This window comes from Ylistrum balloti, unplaced genomic scaffold (genome assembly GCF_031769215.1).
Source record: "Ylistrum balloti isolate Yb309-2 unplaced genomic scaffold, AGI_CSIRO_Ybal_v1 Utg369818, whole genome shotgun sequence".
Lineage (NCBI taxonomy): Eukaryota > Metazoa > Mollusca > Bivalvia > Pectinida > Pectinidae > Ylistrum > Ylistrum balloti.
The window spans coordinates 221628-249504 of NW_026781987.1; the positions used below are offsets into that span (position 1 = coordinate 221628).

The window sequence follows — 27877 nt, forward strand, 5'->3', positions numbered from 1 at the left end:
CTGGTTTGGTATGTGATCACCTTCCTTACCACAGGACACACAGACTGCTCTGGTTTGGTATGTGATCCTTACCACAGGACACACAGACTGCTCTGGTTTGGTATGTGATCACCTTCCTTACCACAGGACACACAGACTGCTCTGGTTTGGTATGTGATCCTTACCACAGGACACACAGACTACTCTGGTTTGGTATCTGATCACCTTCCTTACCACAGGACACACAGACTGCTCTGGTTTGGTATGTGATCCTTACCACAGGACACACAGACTGCTCTGGTTTGGTATGTGATCCTTACCACAGGACACACAGACTGCTCTGGTTTGGTATGTGATCCTTACCACAGGACACACAGACTGCTCTGGTTTGGTATGTGATCACCTTCCTTACCACAGGACACACAGTCTGCTCTGGTTTGGTATGTGATCACCTTCCTTACCACAGGACACACAGACTGCTCTGGTTTGGTATGTGATCACCTTCCTTACCACAGGACACACAGACTGCTCTGGTTTGGTATGTGATCCTTACCACAGGACACACAGACTGCTCTGGTTTGGTATGTGATCACCTTCCTTACCACAGGACACACAGACTGCTCTGGTTTGGTATGTGATCCTTACCACAGGACACACAGACTGCTCTGGTTTGGTATGTGATCCTTACCACAGGACACACAGACTGCTCTGGTTTTTTATGTGATCACCTTCCTTACCACAGGACACACAGACTGCTCTGGTTTGGTATGTGATCCTTACCACAGGACACACAGACTGCTCTGGTTTGGTATGTGATCACCTTCCTTACCACAGGACACACAGACTGCTCTGGTTTGGTATGTGATCCTTACCACAGGACACACAGACTGCTCTGGTTTGGTATGTGATCCTTACCACAGGACACACAGGCTGCTCTGGTTTGGTATGTGATCCTTACCACAGGACACACAGACTGCTCTGGTTCGGTAAGTGATGACTTTCCTCAATAGAGCTAACTGGAGTGATTAATGTGACTGTTTTACAATGACTGTAAAATAAAGGTTTACAGTAGATACGTTACTACAGTTTCGGTATGATTAGTTGATATCACTGTGGACATATATCAGGAAAATAGTGAGTTTGCCTAAGATATGCATCAACATGTACAAGCCCCAATGTAGCTTACATGTGAAAAAAGAAGTAAAAACATATTATATAATTAGTATATGAATAATAGGTTGAAAAATACCATCATATCACATCCTTCCCATCACTGGTCAGTATACTATTAACACTACAAACTGCATGTTACAACAACTATTAAAAAAAGAACATGTAAAAAAAATGGACTGGCATTCTAACCACTAAGACAAAACCGGGACAGTAAAAATCCAATTTCCTATAATATACATATTGTAATAACATACATACTAATATATAAACACAAAATGCTATCTTGGTTAGATACAAACCATTAATTCTATCAATTTAACGTTGTTATTTCACACTTAATAATCTGTATACTTGGCCTAAATACTGTATATAATGAACTGGAACGTAACATCTCACATCATTGGCAATAATCTATATATATAGTCAGTACACTGGTACACAATAACAATAGACACAGATAGTAAAATACCAGCTGATACTGAAGAACTAGATATATTATCTAAAGTTGTGTTTATAACATCAAAATCTTTATCAATTCATTTCAGAGACATCTCCCACAAAAAAATAATCTTTTTTTTTAAAAATATTTTAGACTGTTAAAGCTGATATGTATTTTGATATTTTTTAATAGCTTTATAATTCAATTAAACAGCGTAGAATGATCTCATAAATAAAAAAATTATATAAAGAATAATTACTGAAATACATCAACCTGGCATACAGCACAGAAATACCACAAACCATTCTTTATACCTCTCATGTACAACAATACTCCTGATATATCACAATTGGAAAGTATTTGGTTGTGAATTCAACAGTAAAACCCGAGTACAGTGCTGATATAGTGCTGGTACAATGAATAATACATAGTTTACCCGTTATCTGCTGAATTTACCAATGTAAAAGCTTTAATATATTTCACCAGTGTAATATACCTTGGTGCTTTTCTTAATTGGCCATGTCAGTGAGAAATCAATTGTGGTATTATAACATGGCACTACAATGACTTTACATCATGTACACATCTATGTAATGAAACTTTTCAATTTTTTGTGATAAAAAGTATCTTAAACTTGTTTTTATTTCATATGAGATTTTAGGAAACTCACCAAGGTTCCCAAAAATGAAATATATCTCCAACACTAAGGAGGGCACTATCAGGATACCTATGCTGTCTTTGATCATCTTTAATAGTGTCTGAATTACCAATACTTGAGAAAGTTTTAATGTGAAACAAAAAGCTGCTATAATTTCAGTCCAAAACATGGATATATGTTACATATTTATCTTGTATACTAGAAACTATTAAAGTAGACTGAAGGCTGGGTAACCCTTGTAAATACTAAACAAATCTGTTGAACACAAGACTAGTAAACTTGAGGTTCTGGGTTTGATCTGTACCAAAGGCACTAATATAAATGAGGCCTTATGCTACAGTGGTGCCCTCATAAGTGCCCAGGAGGTAGTGATGGAAATACGGGTACTAAGTTGCGCCTATACAGAACTTTTCTTCAGCTGGTTCAGTTGAGCATCGGACTAGCAAGCCAAAGGTTCCAAATTTGGTTTCTAGTGGAGTCATTGAAATAATAATGACTTCTATTAAATTAATCAAGAAATCTAAATATATAGCTTATTTACATTCTATGAACCTGAAACACAACAACCCCTCACATAAATCAAATGTAATGCACTAGCTATTGTTATGTACATTTTAAACCATACTATTAAATATCATTGGACTTTGTATTACGCTAATACTAATGTATTTTTGTTCTCCACAGTAAAATAGTATTCATTTTGCTGCTTTCTGCCTATAAATGACAGCACACGATAGCATGTGATCAATTTTTTCTGGATGTAGTAATGTTGTAGTTAGGTCATATTATGCATGTAGTATCTAAGAATACACTATGGCATAACAAATTATAAAAATGAAATGGCAAAAATGTAAAGGTCAAGTTTAGCATTGGGGCTTCTAAATAATAATCAAATAATAAAAATCAACAAACAGTATTAATGTAAAGCAATTATGTGATTGATCAACACAAACATGTTATAAACGGTTATCACAAACACTTTTATCATCATCACTATTAAATATAGTAAATCACAAAAGCTTTTCCAATACAACATAAAAAACTATGGTTTATCTAAGGCATTAGTTTTCAACATTAATTTTTTTTATCAACTGCTGTCTCTGTAACCATACGTAATCAATATACAACAGAGACATTCTCCCTCTCTGTCTAACAGTGTTGTGACTGTAACTGTCTGTGACCAATATACAACAGAGACATTCTCCCTCTCTATCTAACAGTGTTGTGACTGTAACTGTCTGTGATCAATATTCAACAGAGACATTCTCCCTCTCTGTCTAACAGTGTTGTGACTGTAACCATATGTGATCAATATACAACAGAGACATTCTCCCTCTCTGTCTAACAGTGTTGTGACTGTAACTGTCTGTGATCAATATACAACAGAGACATTCTCCCTCTCTGTCTAACAGTGTTGTGACTGTAACCATATGTGATCAATATTCAACAGAGACATTCTCCCTCTCTATCTAACAGTGTTGTGACTGTAACTATCTGTGATCAATATACAACAGAGACATTCTCCCTCTCTGTCTAACAGTGTTGTGACTGTAACCATACATGATCAATACACAACAGAGACATTCTCCCTCTCTATCTAACAGTGTTGTGACTGTAACCATTTGTGATCAATATTCAACAGAGACATTCTCCCTCATTGTCTAACAGTGTTGTGACTGTAACCATACGTGATCAATATACAACAGAGACATTCTCCCTCTCTATCTAACAGTGTTGTGACTGTAACCATATGTGATCAATGTTCAACAGAGACATTCTCCCTCTCTGTCTAACAGTGTTGTGACTGTAACTGTCTGTGATCAATATACAACAGAGACATTCTCCCTCTCTGCCTAATAGTGTTGTGACTGTAACTGTCTGTGATCAATATACAACAGAGACATTCTCCCTCTCTCTCTGTAACCATCTAACAGTGTAACCATTTGTGATCAATATGATTCTCCCTCTCTGTAACTGTAACTATCTGTGATCAATAGTAAACAGAGACATTCTCCCTCTCTATCTAACAGTGTTGTGACTGTAACTATCTGTGATCAATATACAACAGAGACATTCTCCCTCTCTGTCTAACAGTGTTGTGACTGTAACCATACATGATCAATACACAACAGAGACATTCTCCCTCTCTATCTAACAGTGTTGTGACTGTAACTGTCTGTGATCAATATTCAACAGAGACATTCTCCCTCTCTATCTAACAGTGTTGTGACTGTAACTATCTGTGATCAATACTAAACAGAGACATTCTCCCTCTCTATCTAACAGTGCTGTGATCTCAATTTTCATTCTGTAATAGTGTTGTGACTGTAACCATCTGTGATCATAATTCTTCCTCCTACAGTCCAACTTAAGATTACAATATAAAAGATTTTATAAAATTCCTTCTAATTTAAATTTTGCTGTTTGATAGCTAAGGATCATTTTTATTTGTTGGGAGATGAATCTTTTTTGTTAACATGTCTATCTCACAGACTGCTCAAAAAGAGAATTTCTCTCCAGTTAGCTATAATGGAATCGTTACAAAATGATAATTACCTTACCACACTTCAACAGAATTCATTTGAAATTAAGCTTAACCTTTTACATTGCAGCAACATAAAAGTCAAATTGACATTTTTAAAATGTTATCATTGATACGATACCATCATTAAAAATATTAACTGGCTTAAGTTTCCCTTTTACTGTAGAAATTCCTCCCTCACTGACGATCCTTGAAAGACACAGTCACTGGCTTATCTGGAACCATCAACATCTGAAATTTCTGTTCCAGGTTCTCCCCTTCCCAACCAATGACAAATCTCTGCAATAGTTTTGATAACAACACATACATCTCCTGTTCTGCGAATCGTCTCCCTGGAATACAACAATTTTTTCTTTTTGAATATGACTTCTTGCTCACAATGTCAGTGGTGATGTATAAACATGAAATATACAGCATAAATAATAAAACAACAATCTTCAATGTTTTTGCACCTCAGACTGGGAAATCCCATGTAATACCCCATCCTAGATTTTTCTATCTTGCCTGATCTGTCTAGTACCCTTACGTGCATTTTTTGCAGATTTTTTTAAGCATCAGTGTATTCATCAGCGTGTAGGCATAGGTGGCGTAGCTGAATAAATACAAGAAAAAGCCACAAAATCTAAATTCCAATTCCAAATCAAAGAAATGAAGGCAAAAGATGGTTTACAATGAGACCCTTGAAAAGACTTGAAGAATAAAACCAGGTACTCCCACCAAGCAACTCTTGCACAATCTCAGTAAGAAATGACATGTTCTCAAAGGAGTGAAAAAAGAAATGAATATAGTATTGCTATTTATGATCCAAATTCAACAGATGAAAAACTGCATCAAACTTGACTAGCCCAATACCAAGATATTGACCTGTAAAGTACACAATTTTCACGTGTCCTACTACTACTAATCAGTATAAGTGTACCATGTGCGAATGGGACCCCACAGCTGTGACGTCTAAAGCTCTATGACTTGTAGCAGCCTCTATGGAAGTAATAGGTGAGATCAAGATTAGCCATACTATGCAACGTCAGATTGCAAATGAAAGTTTTAAAGTTTTGAGGATTTAAATCATTTTGATGATAACATTATGTAAGTGGTATCCAGCCATATGAAATTTGCCCGAATATTCAGACAGTGATTGATTTAAGCATAATTATTGTCAACCTTAGAACATCAGAACACCTTCTCCCAAAATATATTTATATATGAAAGTAATTACTGTCATGGGAACATGCATATATCTACAATAATCATTATTGTTAAAATCAAAAGCTGTAACTAGACTTAATGTAGGATTGCACATGTATGAACGTATTTGAATTTGGGTCTATGGTAAGACGTGGATTTCTAAACAAAACTGTTTCCAAATTGAAGGCAACAGTCAAAGAAGTGAAACTTTACATAAAAATTCCTTTAATCGGTATCAAGATGATACTATGAAAAGTACTAAAATACATTTTCACAAGGCTAACCACACAAATACACAAAGCTTTATTTACTAATAAGTGTAATTAAAACCAAACAGAGAACTCAAGAGTAACAAAGCCTTATAGCATTGTATATAGTTTCTGATCACTAATGAGGAATTTGATAAAAAAAAAGATGGCTGCCTGTCTGCCATTTCATTTCACTGATTGGAAACAATACTGAATGGGCACAACCAAGGACATTGGGGAACAAACAAATCATATTCGAAAAATACTGTTTCAATATTTCTAAAGAAACAGCGATGACAAGAACTGTTGATAGACAGACGAGATATGATGGACAAATAGCAATATAAACAGACAACCAACTGATGATGGTGGGCTTAAATATAGTGTATGAGAATTACTACCTTTTAAAACTATACATATTTTTTTATATTACATTTTATTAATTCATAAACAATACCTGCACACATTCTTGGCCCGTGACCGAACGGTGTCAGTAGATAGGGATGAATGTTCAGGGCGGATCCATCTCTCAACCATCGCTCTGGTTTGAACTGTTCAGGCTCAGAGAAATGCTCTGGTGATTGGAACATTACATACGGGACCAGCTCCACAATTGTCTGTATATCAAGAATATCAGAATCAGTTTTATGGATGAATTCCCACCAACAGACAATCAGAGTAAAGATGTATATTCACCTAGATACACTCTAACATTCCATAGATGTGCATCGTTTTATCTTTCCCTCTTTTATCTTGCCCTTCAATTCTTGTTGATGATAAGTTTACAATTAATAGTTGCATAAACATTGATTTCCTTTTTTTTAATTCTACATATCACATCATTTGTGATTATTAACTACATCTAATAAGTTAACATCATTGTTTTCTTTTTTTCAATGGCAACCTAGATTGAGTGGAAAGTTGCGTTGCTAGTTTTACCTATAGATTCAGAAAGCTGGAGTACTGAATGGAAACAGTGGTACTTACAGAAGGTTTTAATGATATGTTACACTACTGTTTCCTGACTGAAAGAGGTGTTACACTAGATAATTTATGTAAGAATTCCTCAGAATTATGTATATCTTCATCTCCATTTTGACTCTGAAACACCCAGTTCTAAATCACAGAAAATATCAATCAGATCAAAAAAGGCATGTTTTACATAGTAAATGAAGCATTGTTCAATGAAGGTGTATTCAAAATAAGTAGTGAATTCAAACAGTCAATTTAAATATTTTCAAAAAACTCCTATGAAGTCTGACAAAAATCTCACCCCTGCAGGCATCTTGTAACCTCCCACACTAAAACTAACAAAAATCGTATCCCTGCAGGCACCTTGTAACCTCCCACACTAAAACTAACAAAAATCGTATCCCTGCAGGCATCTTGTTACCTCCCACACTAAAACTAACAAAAATCTTACCCCTGCAGGCATCTTATAACCTCCCACACTAAAACTAACAAAAATCTTACCCCTGCAACCTTGTAACCTCCCACACTAAAACTAACAAAAATCTCACCCCTGCAGGCATCTTGTAACCTCCCACACTAAAACTAACAAAAATCTTACCCCTGCAGGCATCTTATAACCTCCCACACTAAAACTAACAAAAATCGTATCCCTGCAGGCATCTTGTAACCTCCCACACTAAAACTAACAAAAACCGTATCCCTGCAGGCATCTTGTAACCTCCCACACTAAAACTAACAAAAATTGTATCCCTGCAGGCATCTTGTAACCTCCCACACTAAAACTAACAAAAATCTTACCCCTGCAGGCATCTTATAACCTCCCACACTAAAACTAACAAAAATCTTACCCCTGCAGGCACCTTGTAACCTCCCACACTAAAACTAACAAAAATCTCACCCCTGCAGGCATCTTGTAACCTCCCACACTAAAACTAACAAAAATCTTACCCCTGCAGGCATCTTATAACCTCCCACACTAAAACTAACAAAAATCGTATCCCTGCAGGCACCTTGTAACCTCCCACACTAAAACTAACAAAAACCGTATCCCTGCAGGCATCTTGTAACCTCCCACACTAAAACTAACAATCAAAGTACTGAAAGTACTGGTATGCTAAGACCATTAAAAAATAAATTCTTTGTTATTAGCTTGCTATATACTGAAACCAACTATATGCAATCAATAAATCATTGCAGCCCATAAAAAATGACCAGCAGATATCAGAAATAACAAGCATAGTAGTATTACTTATGTAATACATGTCCCAAGTAGGCTCCAAGATGCAATGATAGGGAAGTTGTCCATTTCTTTGGATACATTGTAGGGAATGTTGATCATGGACACCATATTATCACTTTAAAGACTGTGTATCCTATTGGTTTAAGACCATTAGTTAGACCATCATGCAAATAACATGCTACATACAAATATTGGACAGCTTCATTTTCCAGATTGTTTGTAAATGACTGCATAAGAGTGCCAATTTTCTAAAACAAACATGACTTGTCACCATAACTTAAAATAGAAGATGCCTATTCTTCCAGAAAACCTGGTCTTATTCTCCTTGTACTTTTTCTGGGAATCTTCAAGTAGATATTGACTTTGTTCCAATTTTTCATGTTTATATATTCTTTGTTCTCTAAAACTTGTCACAAGATATTTTATTCCTCTTGTATTATCATTTTTTTTAACATCCTTACAGTGACCTTGAACCTTGAAATTTACAAGATGTGAATATCTTTTAGGTTGTGAAATTTGATAGAAAAACGAGGGTAATACAATGGAAAAACACCCCCATGCAACTATCCGTTTTTTGACTGTGACCTTGATCTTTGATATCTGACCCTGAATTTCTAAAGAAACCGACTTCTCCTCACAAGGGATACATGTTCCAAATTTGATTAAGGTATACTAACTGTCTTGGTCTCAATGCGTTTACAAGGTAATCATATAGTACTTATGCAAGTACTGTGACCTCTACATTCAATCCTTAAAATCATTACTATATCCTCTCCACATTGCCCAGGGATAACTGAAACTGTAATCCAAATAGCTAATACCCCCATCACCCACAGCCTTAGTTATCTCCCCATGGTGACCTTTTGCAAAAAAACATCCTCTGAAACACAGCGGCATGTGCACATGTTCCCTAATATTCCTGCGAAGTTTTGTTGAAATTGGTCCACAGGTTTAGAAGTTGACCGACATGCAAAACCTGTCTATATTGACCAGATGCCATGGCAATCAATATTTCCAGGGGAAAATGGTGCATGCACATCTACACATTGTCCCGAATATTACTGTAGTTTCATTGGAGTTGTCTAGACATGATGTGTCTACAGACAGACAAACAGATGGATGGACAGATAGACAACTTGATTCGATTTACCCACCCTTTTGGTGGTATAAGAATGCACAAGAGTGCTTACAAATTCCATGTGGACAGACATCATGGAAAAATAATAATGATAATAATAAAAATAAAAACATGATAAAGATGCTTATATCTTGTTTTCTTTATTCAGTATTCTTTCCATGCTTTGATCAGCAATGTAATCTTGTCATGTCAATATCCTAGTACAAGATTGCATACACAAAATTGTTGTAGGTAGACTTTTAAGATAAATAAAAAAAAATACATGTCTAAGTTTAAATGAAGGTTTTAAACAGAAGTCGTATTATGTTCAGTATACAGTGATTTTTCTAGACAATTGTAAACTATAAACTCAGTATACAGCGATCTTTTCTACACATTTGTAAACAACAAACTCAGTATGCGGTGATCTTTTCTACAAAAAGTTTTTATATATATTGTATATACATAACTCAGAAAAAAAAAATAAGTAAACCTTTCTATGTACACTACAAACTCAGTATACAGTGAGCCTTTCTACATAAACTTGGTATAACTAGTGAATCTTTCTACTTAAGTAAATTGAAGATTGTAAAGAAATTTACTACAAATGCAGCATACAATGATCTTTTCCACATTTTTTTAGTTTCTGCCATTTGTTGATTCTTCTTTTGTGATGGTAAATATATTGCCGCCTTTAGAGAGTACTGTGACCTTAAAAGGCAACATGGTTGTTAGCATATCCTCAAGTGATTAACCATCTTCAACATCTAATTGGAGGTCGGAAAGAAGGACCTTTTTCTCCACCATAAGGTCCTCAAATCCATTGTTGGTCACAATGGCCAATTCCAAGTTAGAAGAATCAAGAGATACCTTCTACCATTCCAGATTTCATTTCTTCAGGGACATCCACCTGCTGAAAGAGAGTAAGGGAAATAAATAACTATATTTCTTTATTGCTATGATTATGTGCAAGAAATATACACTTCTGTATAAGCTTATAGTCTTGAACTTCCCAATAGGAGTCTATATTAAATATAATTAATTATTTTGACATTCAGGACTGTCAAATTATGAAGTGATGGACAGCTAGAAAATAAGAATATCTTGACCATGGTCATACAGAGATTGAATCATAAAGTTAAATTCATGAGATAAATCTGTGCAGTATGATAATTTATTTTGACGTTTGTATTTCAAAAATCATTATGACTTGAAAGGTAATGTGTAATTTAATTAATTACATTGGACCATCATGCAATGGCAATGCCATTTTCATAATGTAATTGTAATTTCATTAATTACGTCATCATGTAATTGAACCCATGCCTGTTACAAACAGTAGCTGTCCTAACTGATCCTAAAATTAAATTTGGCTATGTCTATCACAAAATTAATGTTGGCTGTCTATTACAAATGCCATATTTAGCTACAGTAGAGGTATTTCAAAAATGTATGTCATTGTAACTGAAAGGACACAATTAATGGTTACTTAACCAGAACTACAGTTCTGAACAAACCACTACAAAGCCTGGTTAACTGTACTAAGAAAATGTCTTCTCAATTAATCAATTTCATTGATTATTGACATCTTATTGTTGTACTTACAGTCACTTGAGTTTCTTAAAAGTTGCAATTTGACTTTTAATAAGGCCCAAAATGATAATACTGCAATGTCTTAATTAGCTCTCGAGGGGTATTGGTTAGACTATTTATCTCATTTCATTCCATTCACCATGAAAACAAAACTCTAAAAAACAGTCGACAATTAATGACAAATATTGAGCCTAGGGCTGGGTAAAATTGATGAATCAAAAGTGTTGAACTGAAAGTGGATGCAGTTGACATAATACTGAAATTTCTGAGATGAACAAATACAGTACATATATCAAAAAGTTCAATTGTACCAATAATACTTTACACATTCACACTGGGACTTTACACATTCACACTGGAACTTTACACATTCACACTGGGACCTAACACTTTGCTAGGTTTATCCTAATCTTTATTAAAATACTTTCCGGGAATCAGATGTTAATTGACATCTTCATTATTCCTAATCTTCATATTGTAATCGTTCACATGCATCACTCTTCAACAGAATCAACGAGACATCATGTCAGAAAGACAAAAACTAAAATTAAGCTAAAACTATATATATTAACTTCACATGTAAACCTTAAAATTAGCATAGCTGTAGAGTTCCCGTACGATTTCATACTCTGGCCTTGGGCCGTTGGGGTACTTATAAATTATCTCCGATCAGAAATTTGAAAGAGCTAGACATACAATAGCGCGGACAGTGACAGATATTTTAAAGTAAAATCGATATATTACCCAGACAGATTCCTAGATCTATTCACGGTAGCGTAAGTAGTACAGTACAATATTACGGATAAGTTTTTTTTCTGGTTAATTTCCGATCTGTTGGGCCACTGACAGAAGTGACTGCGATGAGACCATTATGAAACGATCATTCCAAAATAAATCCATTTCAAAATACTGAAATACTTTACGGAAGCAACAAAAATGTGCTAGATGCTTACATAACATTTTTCAAATGCATACTGCTTCAAGGGAAAAGTCTTGAAAATATTTTGAAAAAAAAGTGCAGCCTAAATTCAATAGACGCGAAGGCTCATTCCAAATGAATTGTTGCAAAAAATGCAATTGATAGTTCAGTATAAGTATTGACTTCAAATTCAGCTAACATATATATATATAGTGATACTTACCTACATGAATTACCCGCCATCTTCTTTCAGCCGCCGTCTTCTTTCAGGGTCCAGCAGCACAGAGCACCCCGGCTGTTTCCGTCAAAATTTATGCTACTCTAAATCATTCTTATTTTAGTTTCATTTTTATTTTCAACTACATATATAAGTATTTTTAATAGTTATCAACAGTATTAAACGGGAAGTAAATTTTCGAAAAAAGAAAAACAGAAAGATATACAAATGTATATGACTCCCACAATGCATCGCGCGGAAAAGAAAGTTAAGCCGCCATATTGGCATCGCCTCGCAAAATTTACCACCATAAACGTGAGTCTTTGTCATTGTATTTACAAATTTCGATGTCTGATTATCATTAATACACAACACAAAACATTTTCTTGATATACAGGTAATGAAGAAAATGTCGATAAGGTTGTTTCATTTAATGACTAGCATCAGCAACTTGTAGGGGCGATAATCCAATGATTACGGTAATGTCCGGCAGATGGAGTAGGAGTAAACTTTCGATTTATGAACCAATGAAAACGAAGTACTGATACTCAGCCTCAGGGGCGATAGCAACATGCTGAAGAGCATTGAAAATGCTCTTAGCATAAAAATTGTATCCCTGCAGGCATCTTGTAACCTCCCACACTAAAACTAACAAAAATCTTACCCCTGCAGGCATCTTATAACCTCCCACACTAAAACTAACAAAAATCTTACCCCTGCAGGCATCTTATAACCTCCCACACTAAAACTAACAAAAATCTTACCCCTGCAGGCATCTTATAACCTCCCACACTAAAACTAACAAAAATCTTACCCCTGCAGGCATCTTATAACCTCCCACACTAAAACTAACAAAAATCGTATCCCTGCAGGCATCTTGTAACCTCCCACACTAAAACTAACAAAAATCGTATCCCTGCAGGCATCTTGTAACCTCCCACACTAAAACTGACAAAAATCTTACCCCTGCAGGCATCTTCTAACCTCCCACACTAAAACTAACAAAAATCTTACCCCTGCAGGCACCTTGTAACCTCCCACACCAGACCAACAAAAATCTTACCCCTGCAGGCACCTTGTAACCTCCAACGACCAAATTTTTCTGTGGTATCCTTTTGATATCCAGGCCAATAGGATAAAGTCTGTAAAAATGAAGACAAACCTTAATTTCAGCCATGCTAACTTATCAGTTAATCTTAGTATTAAGTGTACCGTACCTCATCTGTCTTGACATAAAGCAGTGTTAGATGAATTACCTCCCTTAGGAAATTCAATATAAAAGCAAGCTCACATTAATGCTAACCGAATGATTATGTTTTTATAGACTTTTCAAGAATAAAGCTTGTAATACATCCATGCATTAAGTATTGAAGATCCGTCTTACCAAAATTTGAATCAAACAATTGAGTCACTCTATTTCAAAACCCAACAAATTGGTTTTAAAAAAGCCAAACAAAAACCATTTTGAATTTATCTAAGTGACCTGGTGTCATTTTGAATGTTTTTTTTAAAATATTGGTTTATATCTGTACCTTGATGATTCCTTTACGCATGCCTTTAAGTAGGGTAAGCGTGCTACCATATCAGCCGTGATGGTCTCGCCCTCTGGAATCACCCTACACACTTCCTCATATGCCAACTGCTGTGCATTAGGATTCCTCGCCAAACAATACAAAGCAAATATTATTGCTGGGACAGTCTGAAAACATGAAATATTATATTGTGTATTTTCATATGTCTTTTTAAAGCCAACAGTTATAATAGCCTTGAGTATAGTAATATCAACCTAATATATGTTTATAAAACCAATTTCTTTACAGTGTTGTACTTTTACATTGATCTAAAACACTGAAGAATATGAATAAAAATCAAATTGTATGAGGGTTACAAGGTACTGTCAATATTTGATTTGAAGATGGTCAACTGTAAATGATTTTGATTAATTCTTGCCAAAAAGTTCAAATTAAAAGAAAAAATTTAAAAGAGAGAGAGAGAGAGAGAGAGAGAGAGAGAGAGAGAGAGAGAGAGAGAGAGAGAGAGAGAGAGAGAGAGAGAGAGAGAGAGAGAGAGAGAGAGAGAGAGAGAAAACACCTTTTAATTTTTCTATTATCAATCCCATACCGTATTTAGTCCATCTCCAAAAAGTGACAGTGTTATGATGCTGATGTCCTTGTAGCTGAGTTCCTTCCTGCTGAGGAGGTAGGCTAAAAAGTTATACTTGGTTTCATCCATCTCACCTTCAGATATCAAATCCTCAATCTTCTTTGAAGTCTCGTCAACCAACTTCTGACCATTTCTGTGTGAAATGTTGATATCATTTGTCAGATTGTTAGTGTGGAAATACCATAAGGAAGACATATTGAAAGTATTTATTCATCAGATAGAAAAGGTCATCTTTAAAGCAGTAAAACAATAAAGGAAATGTTGAGAATCAATATTTGAATTACATGTACCTAGTGAATTAAAATAACTTGTTACATGCTGCAGAAAAGTTTCAAGAATATTATCTTTCAGAAAAGAATTTTTCATAAAAAAAAATCAAACATTTACAGGAAAAAGAAGTCTTCTGCAGCAACAAGCTTCTTCCATGTCGGTGTAGTGAACAGTGTGTGGAAAGGCAATGAAAAGGTTATCTTGGTAGACAGAGCAAATATATCATTATTGGCAGTTATCATTTTTTCTGTCCATGATCCTTTCTCAGATTCTAAACAGCCGAGACTTGTCTCAAAACAGGTGCTGCCTGATGCTGAAACCAAAAGCATTTTCGCTTTAGCATTAGCATTGATATAAAAAAAATCAACAGATTATATCAAAAATGAAATTTCCTCATTTTTTTTGTTTTTTTTTATCCTATTATTTGCACTAATCATTGACTGATTGATATATAACTGACTGCTTTAATAAATATCACAAAAACAAATAAGATAAACAATTCAATCTCAAACAGGTTAAAGAAATTGAGATTTCTTTTCAGTAATACGAGTAACAAAATTTTACTTATCCATGTCAAATAAAAGAATGCAAGCAGAAATACTGGTAATTTCATCAACTTAATCTATTAAGGAATTCAAGCATAAAATGTCAAAAAGGTTTTGATATAATTTCAAAAGGATGTTTATGTACAACAATGTTTCAACAAAGTTTGGTATAGCATCTTGCAACATTTGTATCAAAATTCTCAAGTGAACATGTTTCCCCCTCCAGGTACCATAATGCCAGACTAGAGATAAAATTAAGGGTGGTGGAGTGGTGCAGTGGTTCAATTCCCAGAATGGATGTGAAAAGGTATGGGGTCACCTGCCCAACCACGTGGGTTTTCCCCGGGTACTTCAGTTTCCTCCCACACTAAGACCCCTCGCGTGCTTCCATCAGAGCCAACAAGAGTGATTAATATAAGTTGGAAAAACTTGCTTCGCAATGTTGTAAAATAAATAAAGTTTATTATTATTATAAAATCATGTCTGGTTAGCTGGTTGGTAATGTTATGATTATGATAAGCTACCTATAAACATTACAAAGTTTTCTTATTCTGTCAATTCTTCCATGTAATGTGTAGAAAAATAGTTGAAACATTTAATGATGATGGATTGCAACTGAGTTTATTTAAGCCATATTAATATTTCTAATGTCAGATTTACTATTGATTAAATACTCTACATAATGATTGTATCCATATTCAAGTGATCCCATTATATTATCATACCAAAACAGTCTAAGTTCTTTTCCTTCCATCTTTTATTTTCCCCCTTTAATTTGCCTCATTTTATATTTTCCTCAGAACCAGAAAAAATTCATGCAAAACGTAATCTTGAAAGGATTTTTTTTAAACCCACTCACACTCTAGATTCCACTTTGCTAGCTCCCTTCTGAAGCTGTGTACGTGTCCGTCCTTGTCGCGGAGGGTGTTGCCTACTTTGTTGACAAATTTCTCAGCAACTTGCTGTACATTTGGGAGGTAAACAGTGACTTCCTTCGGACGCATCATCATCTGTTGTACAGCACTCCTCAGTCTGTACCATTCATCCCCATTCCTGGATAAATAGGCAAAGAGGGAATTCAATGCACTGGTTATGTATCTATATATATATACAAATGATTAACTATTACTATCCTATTCACTGTAGTACTGTAAACTGTACTTAAGGGGGTATTTTTTTTATAAAGGTATCTTTGCATTAAATAAATATTTCATTATGTATGTAACATGTTGCAAATTCATACAGATGGGTGAAATTTTCGAACCCAAAAAACTTCTAAATATTTACGATAAATTTCCCCCTCAAATATGTTTCTATGTATATAGTAATCATTCAGTGCTGTGCTGTGCTCAAACCCATTATCCTCTACTCCCCCCTCCCCCCACAATACAAATACAATTACATCAAATATATATACTTTTGGCTGGGGATATATATGCAATGGTTCATATATAGAAGCCTTAAATGAGTTTTCCTTTCATATGGAACATTATTGAATAACTCGGAAGTTTTTATTTTTGCAAGCCTTGACAAGAAAATATTAAATCTTGAAGACAAAATGATTTCACAATTGATATTTGACCTGATTAGCACAGCCAAAGGAAAACATTTGTACACTGTACACTTAATTACAATTGGTCTGCATCAGTCTAGTGCTTTTTACCACTTTGTAGGTTCTTGATCCAGTCTACTTGAATTTTTTTTTTAATTTATAGATCACTCTTTTTACTTTATACTTTTTTGCATGTGATTGAAATAGAAACAATTTCGCAGGTGATTTTAATCCCCAAGAAACATCAACACTGTTATAAATACTGTGTGAAAAAATACTTGTAAAATTAAAGGAATTTTCATAGTTCAAAATATTTTGGGTGTTAATTTCATAACCAATATATTTACATGTAACAATAATGGACATAAAAAATGACTTACGTGTTACCAAGGCCAGGAGACATATTTTTCTGACTCCTGTACAAACGAGTTGTATCTAGAAGAGGAGCAACATGTGGTACTTTCCCTTCATTCTGATATACAATTCTAACGTAGTCTGGATCAAACAAACGAACTGCAGTTACTCCAGCTATTGTTTCCTTCATGATGGGACCATACTTCTGATATCGATCATGTAAGGCAACTTGGAAACGATCTATGTTAAACTTCTGAAATGGTCCTGAAAACAAAAGATAACAGTTGTTAATAAAAAGGCAGTAAAGAAAAAAACAACTGACGGACATCCCTCCAGCCAAATGTCTTATTTGTTGGTCTAACCATGTAATTCACACACATTTTGGAGGGAAATGAAATGATCCTCAGCTGAGTAGATGATTGTAGAAATAAAAAGTCCTCTATATACTGTACATTGGTCATTCATTACCATTGCATTTGTTAGAGGGCCAGAGTTCATCAAAACCAGATCAATGTTCAGGTGTTTGAGAAAACATAGAAAATCAGAATAAAATGGACAGTCCAACTTTTCTTCTATACAAGTAATTTATCTAGCAAAACAGGCATCTTATGTCAGGTGTTAACTTTGATTTTCTATAACTTTCTGTTCATGGTTCTTCTTTCATGGATTAGTACATATGATCTGTGATGTTGCTTATCACAGTAATAATACTCACATTCCCACATTCTCTCCCCCCACTCCCATCAATTTTGTTTTGCTTTTGTTTTTAAAAATTCAAAATTCTTAATTTGCTTTGATATAAAAAAAAAAAGTGGCCGAAAGTGAAGTAACTAACTTGTATTTTCTGTAGGTGGATGGTGCGTATTGCTTTGGTTTTGAATTTTGTATGCTAATGTAATGCATTCACAGAATATGTAAGGCAACGGGATGGGGGTGTCCCTATATTATGGTGCCTTTGAATGAGCGGATATGCCTGTAATTGAAGTTGAGTTAGTGACAAGTTCTGATGCCACTAAGGATGAGTCAGGATTAAGGAGTTCTCATATCCATTTCAATCAAGTTTATGTTTTGTTACCTATTGAAAATAAGAAAGAAAGGAATAGTAACCCCTGTAATGATGCAATGTTCCCAAAAATGGCAGGCCTCTTGGTCCTGGAATATCATCAAATGATTTAGCATTGTCGTAAACACTATCAGCAGCCGAATTTTCGAGGTCATTGTAATTAACGCTAATTGTTGACGATTTCCGGAACAAAGTGTAACAGTTAAACGTCCTTCCAAGTTCCGTTGAGATAGTGTGAAGCCGGGGTCGGGGACCACATGTGGTGACTGCCAGAGATGCCATTTTAAAAAAGTAGTCGTTAATAATCCTGTTCTATAAACATCAAGACATCTCTTTTAAATGTTTAAATTGTAAATCGCCGTTTTAAAAAATTATCTCAAAGCATCCTCCTCGACAGCAGGAACACTCGTAAACAACAACTTCCGAGGGCGAAGTGGTGACACTTGACACTTGAGAGCATGTAGAGCTACTATTTTATTAGCTCTTAGTTTCGTATGTAAATATAGAAAAAGCACACCGTCATGTCCTAACGATCTTCAGCTATTTTTATTTAGTTTCAAGCAACATTTCTATCAATTTGGTATCCAAATTATTCGTAAAGAATAATATCCGATGGGAAAAAAATCCACCATATAAAATACGAAACTTTTTCCAAGCACTTGTAACTTGACGTCACGTGATCATGATTAGGATTAGATTTCCCGGACAATGCGATAAACTGTCTCGTTGAAGGGTTTAGCCGTTCACCTTAGATGTATATATTTCGAGGATTTGACATTCATTATTCTCAAATGCATATCCAATAATGACGACCTGATTCGATGAACGGAGGCAAAGTCTTGAGACAATTGTGAAAATTGCCACTTTTACCCGTCAAACATGGCGGCGAGAAATGTCAAACAGGCCGCGGGGTTATACGACCCCGCGGAGAAACTGCAGTCGAACACATTGAAGGTAAGCATATCGTGACATAAAGACAATAAAACAATATTTGAAGACGTGTTCTTCCGTCCCATCATCGACTGAAGTGAGTAAGAAAAAATGAACGGGATGCGATGTTTGTGTATTGTGGCTTCGATTCCAATACACAACATCTGCATCAATTTCTTTTTTTTCTTTCTTTTCTGTACGTTTACTGTCTGGTGCATATGTATTCGTTTTGTTTTGCGATGGTTGCAGGATAAATGTATGTACATGTTTATTGTCACGATCTTTTACTTTCGTTAAATTGAAAACTAATCTTCTGTTAACTTCATCACTACATAAATGTAGAGCAGTTTAATGTGTCTTGCATCGATCCCCGAGATTGTTAGTAGGAGAATTACATATCACTTCATCCTATATTTAGATATCTACAATGAAATTATTTAAAAGAATAATAAAGCTAGAAGATTCAGTGAGATAGAATTATTAATTGGAACTCAGCTCAAGTATTTAAGCTTTAGAAAATTTTATTGCCATTGGGACTGCTATTGGATTAATTCTCTTTATTATTGTCCACAAGTTGTAGCAAACAGGTATGGCACAACCCTGCAATATTAGTAATATCTTGGTATTTGGTTATTAAGGCCATTAAAAAATTCAGGGGGAAATCTTGTAAAATCAGTGGAGGATGGAAGTGATTGTTTTTTGTTTTTAATAAAACGTCCAATCAAGTGAAGAGGTTTCACTAAAGGGCGAGTCATTTTTTGGTCTGCAGTTTTCATTGTAATTCACGTAGTTTTATTATGTTTGATTTGATTAAATGAGACATATCTTATTACCAGATACGAGGTTGAGTGCCCTTAAATGAAAATAAAGCTATCTTTCAATCAGCAAATAAAATAAAAACAGTGGTCTACCTTATCAAACAAACTGAAAAACAACACACAAAGAGTAAACACTAAATATGATAGGATAAGATAATAAAACAACTGGAAATGGACCACAGATGCCCCAACTCCGACACAAGCAAAAATCCATGTAAATTTGCACAAGTTTTTTTATTGTAGAAGTTGTCAAATGTGGCTTCATTACTCAGACTGCTTTATTATACAGAATCTGATCAGGTGTAAAATTTGATGTTACTATGATACTATGGTGTAAATACGTATTATAAACTGGTACATTTTTTTGGAAAAAAATGTTTGAATTTTCAGAGTGTAAATTTTGCTACAGACCACTTGCTGTTGGTTAGAAAATGATGTTGTTTCAACAGGGTATATTCAGTACAGGTACAGTCAAACTTTGTGTTAGCACGAGCTTTAAATAAGCAGTCACCTCCCTTATGTGGCCAGTTTGTGATCTGCCTGATGAAAAATACTTTTGTCGAAACTCATTATCTTGAAATCCAAGCTACAGTAGAAAATACTTTGACTTATCCAAATTTCGACTCAAAGTGCCTAAATAAGGTTGACGACATAAGTTTCCAGATGTTGATTACATATGGTTGAATGAAGTAGGGCTACGATAGCACAGTGCATCATGGTACAAACCACATAAATTAATCTATTATTTGAAATGGCATTAAATAAACAAGAAAAATGTATTTCTACTTTCTCCATTCATTGTTTAATTATCCAAATAACAAAAAATGTAATAACAATACATTTGTATTTACTGTGTTCTGTGTACACTACTCTTATTGACAAAGCACATATAGAATGACAATAATACAAAACTAAAAATTGCTTTTGATAAGCAAAATGATGTATGAAGCTACAGATCATATTAGCATGACTTTACAATGAATGAATAAACACGAAAAACGAGGCACTGGACAGTTTTCACTTTTATAGAAAACATTATAAAAGTGGTAGACTTAAATCATGCACAGACATAGACTTTATCAATGAAAAAATACTATCATCACTGCATTGTCAAGGTACAAATCTAGCAACATACTTGTTCGCAGTCCTGTAGTAATGAGCACAAAACTTAGTTTCTCTGGGAATGGCTTAAATAAAATTACATCAAAAAAATTGTACTGGCTTGACAGTTTTATTTTGATAGTTTCTTAAGATGCACACAACCATGCTAACTTTTCATGTCTTACGTAAATGTGCTACTTATTTAACATATAGGTAAGTCACTACTACAGGATGGTGACACTAATTAAGAAGCCAACATTTAATTGGATAATTGAAGTGGTAATTAATTGTCAGAGACCAAGTGTTGTGTGTATATAGACATATATGATGTAATTAGCCATGTGTTATGCACAGGTGACTTTCAACTCCGTGTACATATTGATCAATTTCTTCAGAAGATGTGCCAATGTTTTGACAAAATTTAGTATGAGACAATATATGACTTTTCCCTTGCTTTACAATTAAAGGGACTGAAAAATCACTGCAACTCAAACGAAATTTGACTCGATGAAATTCGATCATCCAAACTAAAATTACAGATATAGAAGGGTGAAAATCAGGACTTGGAATTTTGACTCAAGCGATTTCAAGACAACGAGTTTCAACTGTAAATAACAAACCTTGAATGAGCAGCCACCTGTCTATTGCAGCCAGCAGTTCCTAAAATTTGGCCAGAGTTGCCCACTCCCATCTACCTGGTAATCAGTGGCCATTTTGTCTGGAAGCAGACCTTGACACGATTACATGACTACTTGCTCTTGATAAAAAAAACAATGATGTATTCAGAAAAACAATTTTCAAGTAATTCTAAACTATTCACACTTTGACCACAATGATATCTGTCAAATCTGGTGCAACCAGCAATGAGATATCATTGAGATTGTTGGAAAATCAAGAACAAGTATGCACCAAAAATACCTACTGGTTCCTTTTAGTGTCCGCAATCCTGTATGATATCGGAAGAATATATTTCTCATAGACAACACTCAAGGCACAATTTATTCTCAGAGAAATATCTAACATCATATAACTTATAAATTTGTAGTCAACCAATTGATTAAAGTCTCCCTTCATGTCTCATCTAGGTCTAGTCAGAATACATGTATACTAAGTAAAGATTGTATTGTGTATCACATAGTTATATGTGGAAAGAAATCAGCTTAATATTGTTTAATTACTGTCATCATGTACATGTTTCACATATTAACGCCTCTGGTTTTATATTTCTCATCACATAATGTTATGCATTAACTGATCTTAGTGAAAGAATATTTTAGGCAAAGTTCAATTAACAAAAGGGCCTGTTTGGGATTGGGATAAATAATACACATTTTTTTTTAACATCTGATGTGAAATTTTATGTGTCGGTGCAGTTGCGTGAACAACACATTTCGTGTGAAAAACACAAGTGTACGCATTAAAGATTTGGAGGATACCATATTGTGCTCATGATGCAATAATTGAAATGGTTGTGATAGGAAATAATCTAGATTAGAGTCTTCTTATTCGCCAATTAAAAGACAGGAAATAACATTAGCAATTAATTCTGCTATGATTACAAGTTAGTTGCTTCTGATGAAATGAAATTACATTTTCTTAAGACACTTGATTGATTAAGGATTCAAACCTAGTTTTTTCCTAGCTTGTCCATCTGTTTAGATGTGGACAGTGTCTATGTACCTGATTCAAAACTAGTTTTTTCCTAGCTTGTCCATCTGTTTAGATGTGGACAGTGTCTATGTACCTGATTCAAAACTAGTCTTTTCCTAGCTTGTCCATCTGTTTAGATGTGGACAGTGTCTATGTACCTGATTCAAAACTAGTATTTTCCTAGCTTGTCCATCTGTTTAGATGTGGACAGTGTCTATGTACCTGATTCAAAACTAGTTTTTTCCTAGCTTGTCCATCTGTTTAGATGTGGACAGTGTCTATGTACCTGATTCAAAACTAGTCTTTTCCTAGCTTGTCCATCTGTTTAGATGTGGACAGTGTCTATGTACCTGATTCAAAACTAGTATTTTCCTAGCTTGTCCATCTGTTTAGATGTGGACAGTGTCTATGTACCTGATTCAAAACTAGTTTTTTCCTAGCTTGTCCATCTGTTTAGATGTGGACAGTGTCTATGTACCTGATTCAAAACTAGTTTTTTCCTAGCTTGTCCATCTGTTTAGATGTGGACAGTGTCTATGTACCTGATTCAAAACTAGTTTTTTCCTAGCTTGTCCATCTGTTTAGATGTGGACAGTGTCTATGTACCTGATTCAAAACTAGTTTTTTCCTAGCTTGTCCATCTGTTTAGATGTGGACAGTGTCTATGTACCTGATTCAAAACTAGTTTTTTCCTAGCTTGTCCATCTGTTTAGATGTGGATAGTGTCTATGTACCTGATTCAAAACTAGTATTTTCCTAGCTTGTCCATCTGTTTAGATGTGGACAGTGTCTATGTACCTGATTCAAAACTAGTTTTTTCCTAGCTTGTCCATCTGTTTAGATGTGGACAGTGTCTATGTACCTGATTCAAAACTAGTTTTTTCCTAGCTTGTCCATCTGTTTAGATGTGGACAGTGTCTATGTACCTGATTCAAAACTAGTTTTTTCCTAGCTTGTCCATCTGTTTAGATGTGGACAGTGTCTATGTACCTGATTCAAAACTAGTTTTTTCCTAGCTTGTCCATCTGTTTAGATGTGGACAGTGTCTATGTACCTGATTCAAAACTAGTTTTTTCCTAGCTTGTCCATCTGTTTAGATGTGGACAGTGTCTATGTACCTGATTCAAAACTAGTTTTTTCCTAGCTTGTCCATCTGTTTAGATGTGGACAGTGTCTATGTACCTGATTCAAAACTAGTTTTTTCCTAGCTTGTCCATCTGTTTAGATGTGGACAGTGTCTATGTACCTGATTCAAAACTAGTTTTTTCCTAGCTTGTCCATCTGTTTAGATGTGGACAGTGTCTATGTACCTGATTCAAAACTAGTTTTTTCCTAGCTTGTCCATCTGTTTAGATGTGGACAGTGTCTATGTACCTGATTCAAAACTAGTTTTTTCCTAGCTTGTCCATCTGTTTAGATGTGGACAGTGTCTATGTACCTGATTCAAAACTAGTTTTTTCCTAGCTTGTCCATCTGTTTAGATGTGGACAGTGTCTATGTACCTGATTCAAAACTAGTTTTTTCCTAGCTTGTCCATCTGTTTAGATGTGGACAGTGTCTATGTACCTGATTCAAAACTAGTTTTTTCCTAGCTTGTCCATCTGTTTAGATGTGGACAGTGTCTATGTACCTGATTCAAAACTAGTTTTTTCCTAGCTTGTCCATCTGTTTAGATGTGGACAGTGTCTATGTACCTGATTCAAAACTAGTTTTTTCCTAGCTTGTCCATCTGTTTAGATGTGGACAGTGTCTATGTACCTGATTCAAAACTAGTTTTTTCCTAGCTTGTCCATCTGTTTAGATGTGGACAGTGTCTATGTACCTGATTCAAAACTAGTTTTTTCCTAGCTTGTCCATCTGTTTAGATGTGGACAGTGTCTATGTACCTGATTCAAAACTAGTTTTTTCCTAGCTTGTCCATCTGTTTAGATGTGGACAGTGTCTATGTACCTGATTCAAAACTAGTTTTTTCCTAGCTTGTCCATCTGTTTAGATGTGGACAGTGTCTATGTACCTGATTCAAAACTAGTTTTTTCCTAGCTTGTCCATCTGTTTAGATGTGGACAGTGTCTATGTACCTGATTCAAAACTAGTTTTTTCCTAGCTTGTCCATCTGTTTAGATGTGGACAGTGTCTATGTACCTGATTCAAAACTAGTATTTTCCTAGCTTGTCCATCTGTTTAGATGTGGACAGTGTCTATGTACCTGATTCAAAACTAGTTTTTTCCTAGCTTGTCCATCTGTTTAGATGTGGACAGTGTCTATGTACCTGATTCAAAACTAGTTTTTTCCTAGCTTGTCCATCTGTTTAGATGTGGACAGTGTCTATGTACCTGATTCAAAACTAGTTTTTTCCTAGCTTGTCCATCTGTTTAGATGTGGACAGTGTCTATGTACCTGATTCAAAACTAGTTTTTTCCTAGCTTGTCCATCTGTTTAGATGTGGACAGTGTCTATGTACCTGATTCAAAACTAGTATTTTCCTAGCTTGTCCATCTGTTTAGATGTGAACAGTGTCTTTGTACTTGATTCAAAACTAGTATTTTCCTACCTTGTCCATCTGTTTAGATGTGGACAGTGTTTGAGTAACTGTGACACTAGGTTTGAGCATACATAATGTTTTTGTAATAGCACTGCACAGGAATCAGACATGTGTGAAGGTTTGATTCCAGTGATAATGTAGCATGCTGCATACTTAGGTGTCCGTACTAAACACATGATTTGTACAATCATCTGGAAGATGATGTCATTCAGGCCAGGACTTGGGTAGAAGTGAAAAATTTAATTTGTGGGATGAATCATATTTGTTACTGCAAAACTACATTGGTATCAAAATTTCATATTCTTCTTCACATGCGACATAGGTAACATACAATGATGTTGTGAGAAGAGAAACAGGAACAATATAACAGTACCAGACTTTTTATGTGTTTGCTTCTTTTGTAAAATAAATGGATTATATCTTGCATTTAAAGTGACAAATATATATATATTGCCAACATGTCTAACATTTCAGTACTTTGATTGTAACTTTTGACTTAATAAAGGCTTAATTTTTATCAGATTTATCATTATATTCATGCTGTCATTGTTGATTAAAATCCCTAAACGCAAATTCCAACATGGTCTTCCCTATCTTTATGTTATTGTCAACATCCAATTCATCCGAATGCCTTCACTGCTCTGTTCATTTGAAGTTTAAAATCTCTGGAATGCAATCAGAAATGCATACTAAAGGTATATGAAATATACAAAACCCATGAATAAATTCTGGATTCCACATAATTAGCAAGTTTTTAGGGGGTGTGGGCAACTTTGTATTTTGATTTTTATGCTCCCGCCATTTATGGCCGGGGGCATATAGCGTTGCCCATGTCCTTCCGTCCCGTCCCAAATCAGTATATACCACCTAACAACTTCATTCGGACCTTTCACTATTATTTCACATGGGGGGGGGGAGGGGGGCATTCATGTCTTACAGACATTTTCTAGTTTTTCTTGCATCATAATGTTAACAGATATAAGACATGAAGGAAAGTTAGTTTGCAATACTCGGTTGTAAATTTATTCAAAGGTTTGCTAAGAAAGGAGTTGTGTAGAATATATGAAGATGTAAATTCACATTAAGGACCAAGGGTCTATTTAAACTGAAGCTCTTTTGTTTATTTAGTTAGAAAAGATGCTGGAACAAGACCCTTGCTTGTAGTTAATTTGTAATGATAAATACATAAGGTCTTTTAATTAGAGACTTGTACATATTTGGAAGTTCATCATTGGTAAATAAATTTCACTTCATTATATAAATAAGTTGTTATAATCACTAGAGACCAAATACATTATGTGTAGATGTTAGTACATTCCAATGTTTTTCAATTATTAGAGATCTGGAGACCTATTACAGATATATATTATAACACTCTGATGTTTTTCAGTTACCAGAGACCTAATACATATGTATCTGATGCGTGATGTCTGATACCAATCACAGACATAATGCATTCATTGATCCGTTGTTGATATGACGTTGTAAATTTATAAACAATATACATGTACACATGCAGGACAATGCATGGGATGTCTCAAATATTGTTCAATCTGTTTACACATCCTGTAACATAATTGAAATTTCATAACTGAACATGCATGTCTGATGATACTTTTTATGGGATATGTCTTTACAACAGACAAAGGACAAAAGATGGAAGATACGATCACATTAATTATAACAACAATATGTTGCTGATACTTTTTATGTGAACAAATAACAAAGTATTAAGTGTATAGGGTCACATACAGTGATACAAGTGTATATTTGATTACACTCCTTAAACTTGCTTGTAACTAATTATAGATATAGTAGGTTATTATTCAGTGTGTGTACATGCATTATATTTGTTAACTACAATAAGCTCTGTCAGTAGCTGTACATATGTCACATTTTCTCAGAGAAATTATCAAATCATTACTGGGTATACATACATGTAACACAATTAATTATATACATTAGAATGCGGAAGGTTCAGTACATTCCAAACATTGGGAGAGTTAGGTTGGTGTACTAGAACTGTCACATCACCATCAAGCCAAGACGGAAAAAACCAGTGCAGATATTTTCTTATAATTACAAACTTTTGTCAACAACAGTATGTCCATTTGTAATTTATGTGATTGAAAAGAGATGAAGGAAACATGTACTGTGTATTATATTACATCACATCTTTTTGTACACACAAATCAAAGCAACAGCTTATTTGAAAATAGACCTCGGGAAGCAGTTTTTGACTAGACAAGGACTGTAAAATGACTCTGAATGTTAAACTTTCTTTAAAAGTGTACACAGATTCTTAAACCTTGATTTATCTTGTAGCGTCATCCTAAGATGGACCTGAACAAAGCTGACCTGTTACGTTTACTAAGTTACCTGGAAGGAGAGCTCCAAGCAAGGGATGTTGTCATAGCAACCTTGAAGGTTAGTCTTTACTGGTATTGTGCCCTTCAGCTATGTAATTTAAGCAGTTTGACTCTTAGTTGTGTATAATGACTGTCTATTTTTTGTATCATTTGTACAGGCTGATGTAGCCTCATTAAGTTTGATAAGTCAGGTACAACGAGGAGATCCATTAAAATATGGTAGCTCTTGTAATATGC

At 34.8% G+C, this 27877-nt stretch overlaps 2 protein-coding genes and 1 long non-coding RNA gene across 3 annotated transcripts in view; 1 reads left to right on the top strand and 2 right to left on the bottom strand.

The window, feature by feature from the left end:
- Positions 1-4740: 4740 nt before the first annotated feature.
- LOC132544987 (probable cytochrome P450 CYP44) lies at positions 4741-18638 on the bottom strand. Its single transcript, XM_060208653.1, has 9 exons — positions 18274-18638; positions 17193-17430; positions 16120-16313; positions 14833-15028; positions 14404-14578; positions 13815-13981; positions 13346-13424; positions 6682-6841; positions 4741-5123 (listed from the first exon to the last, which is right to left on the bottom strand). Exons 1-9 carry the CDS (start codon positions 18509-18511, stop codon positions 4969-4971), a joined length of 1602 nt encoding a protein of 533 aa, XP_060064636.1. The 5' UTR covers positions 18512-18638; the 3' UTR covers positions 4741-4968.
- Positions 9694-12344, bottom strand: LOC132544988 (uncharacterized). Its single transcript, XR_009554023.1, has 2 exons — positions 12289-12344; positions 9694-10466 (listed from the first exon to the last, which is right to left on the bottom strand). It is a non-coding gene; the product is annotated as an uncharacterized LOC132544988 (long non-coding RNA).
- Positions 18639-18948: 310 nt separating the features above from the next.
- LOC132544997 (cortactin-binding protein 2-like) overlaps positions 18949-27877 on the top strand; it is a 57372-nt gene continuing 48443 nt past the window's right edge. Inside the window, exons 1-2 of the mRNA XM_060208662.1 lie at positions 18949-19183; positions 27597-27698. Coding sequence (XP_060064645.1) covers positions 19109-19183; positions 27597-27698 — 177 coding nt within the window. The 5' untranslated portion in view covers positions 18949-19108. The remainder of the gene's footprint in view (positions 19184-27596; positions 27699-27877) is intronic.

Excerpts from the sequence above, each read along its gene's own strand:
- LOC132544987 (XM_060208653.1), bottom strand. The coding sequence starts at position 18,511 with ATGGCATCTCTGGCAGTCACCACATGTGGTCCCCGACCCCGGCTTCAC. Across the intron at positions 13,982-14,403 it reads TTGGAGATGGACTAAATACG|ACTGTCCCAGCAATAATATT; the intron begins GTATGGGATTGA and ends TCATGTTTTCAG. Across the intron at positions 6,842-13,345 it reads GTTACAAGGTGCCTGCAGGG|ACAATTGTGGAGCTGGTCCC; the intron begins GTAAGATTTTTG and ends CTTGATATACAG.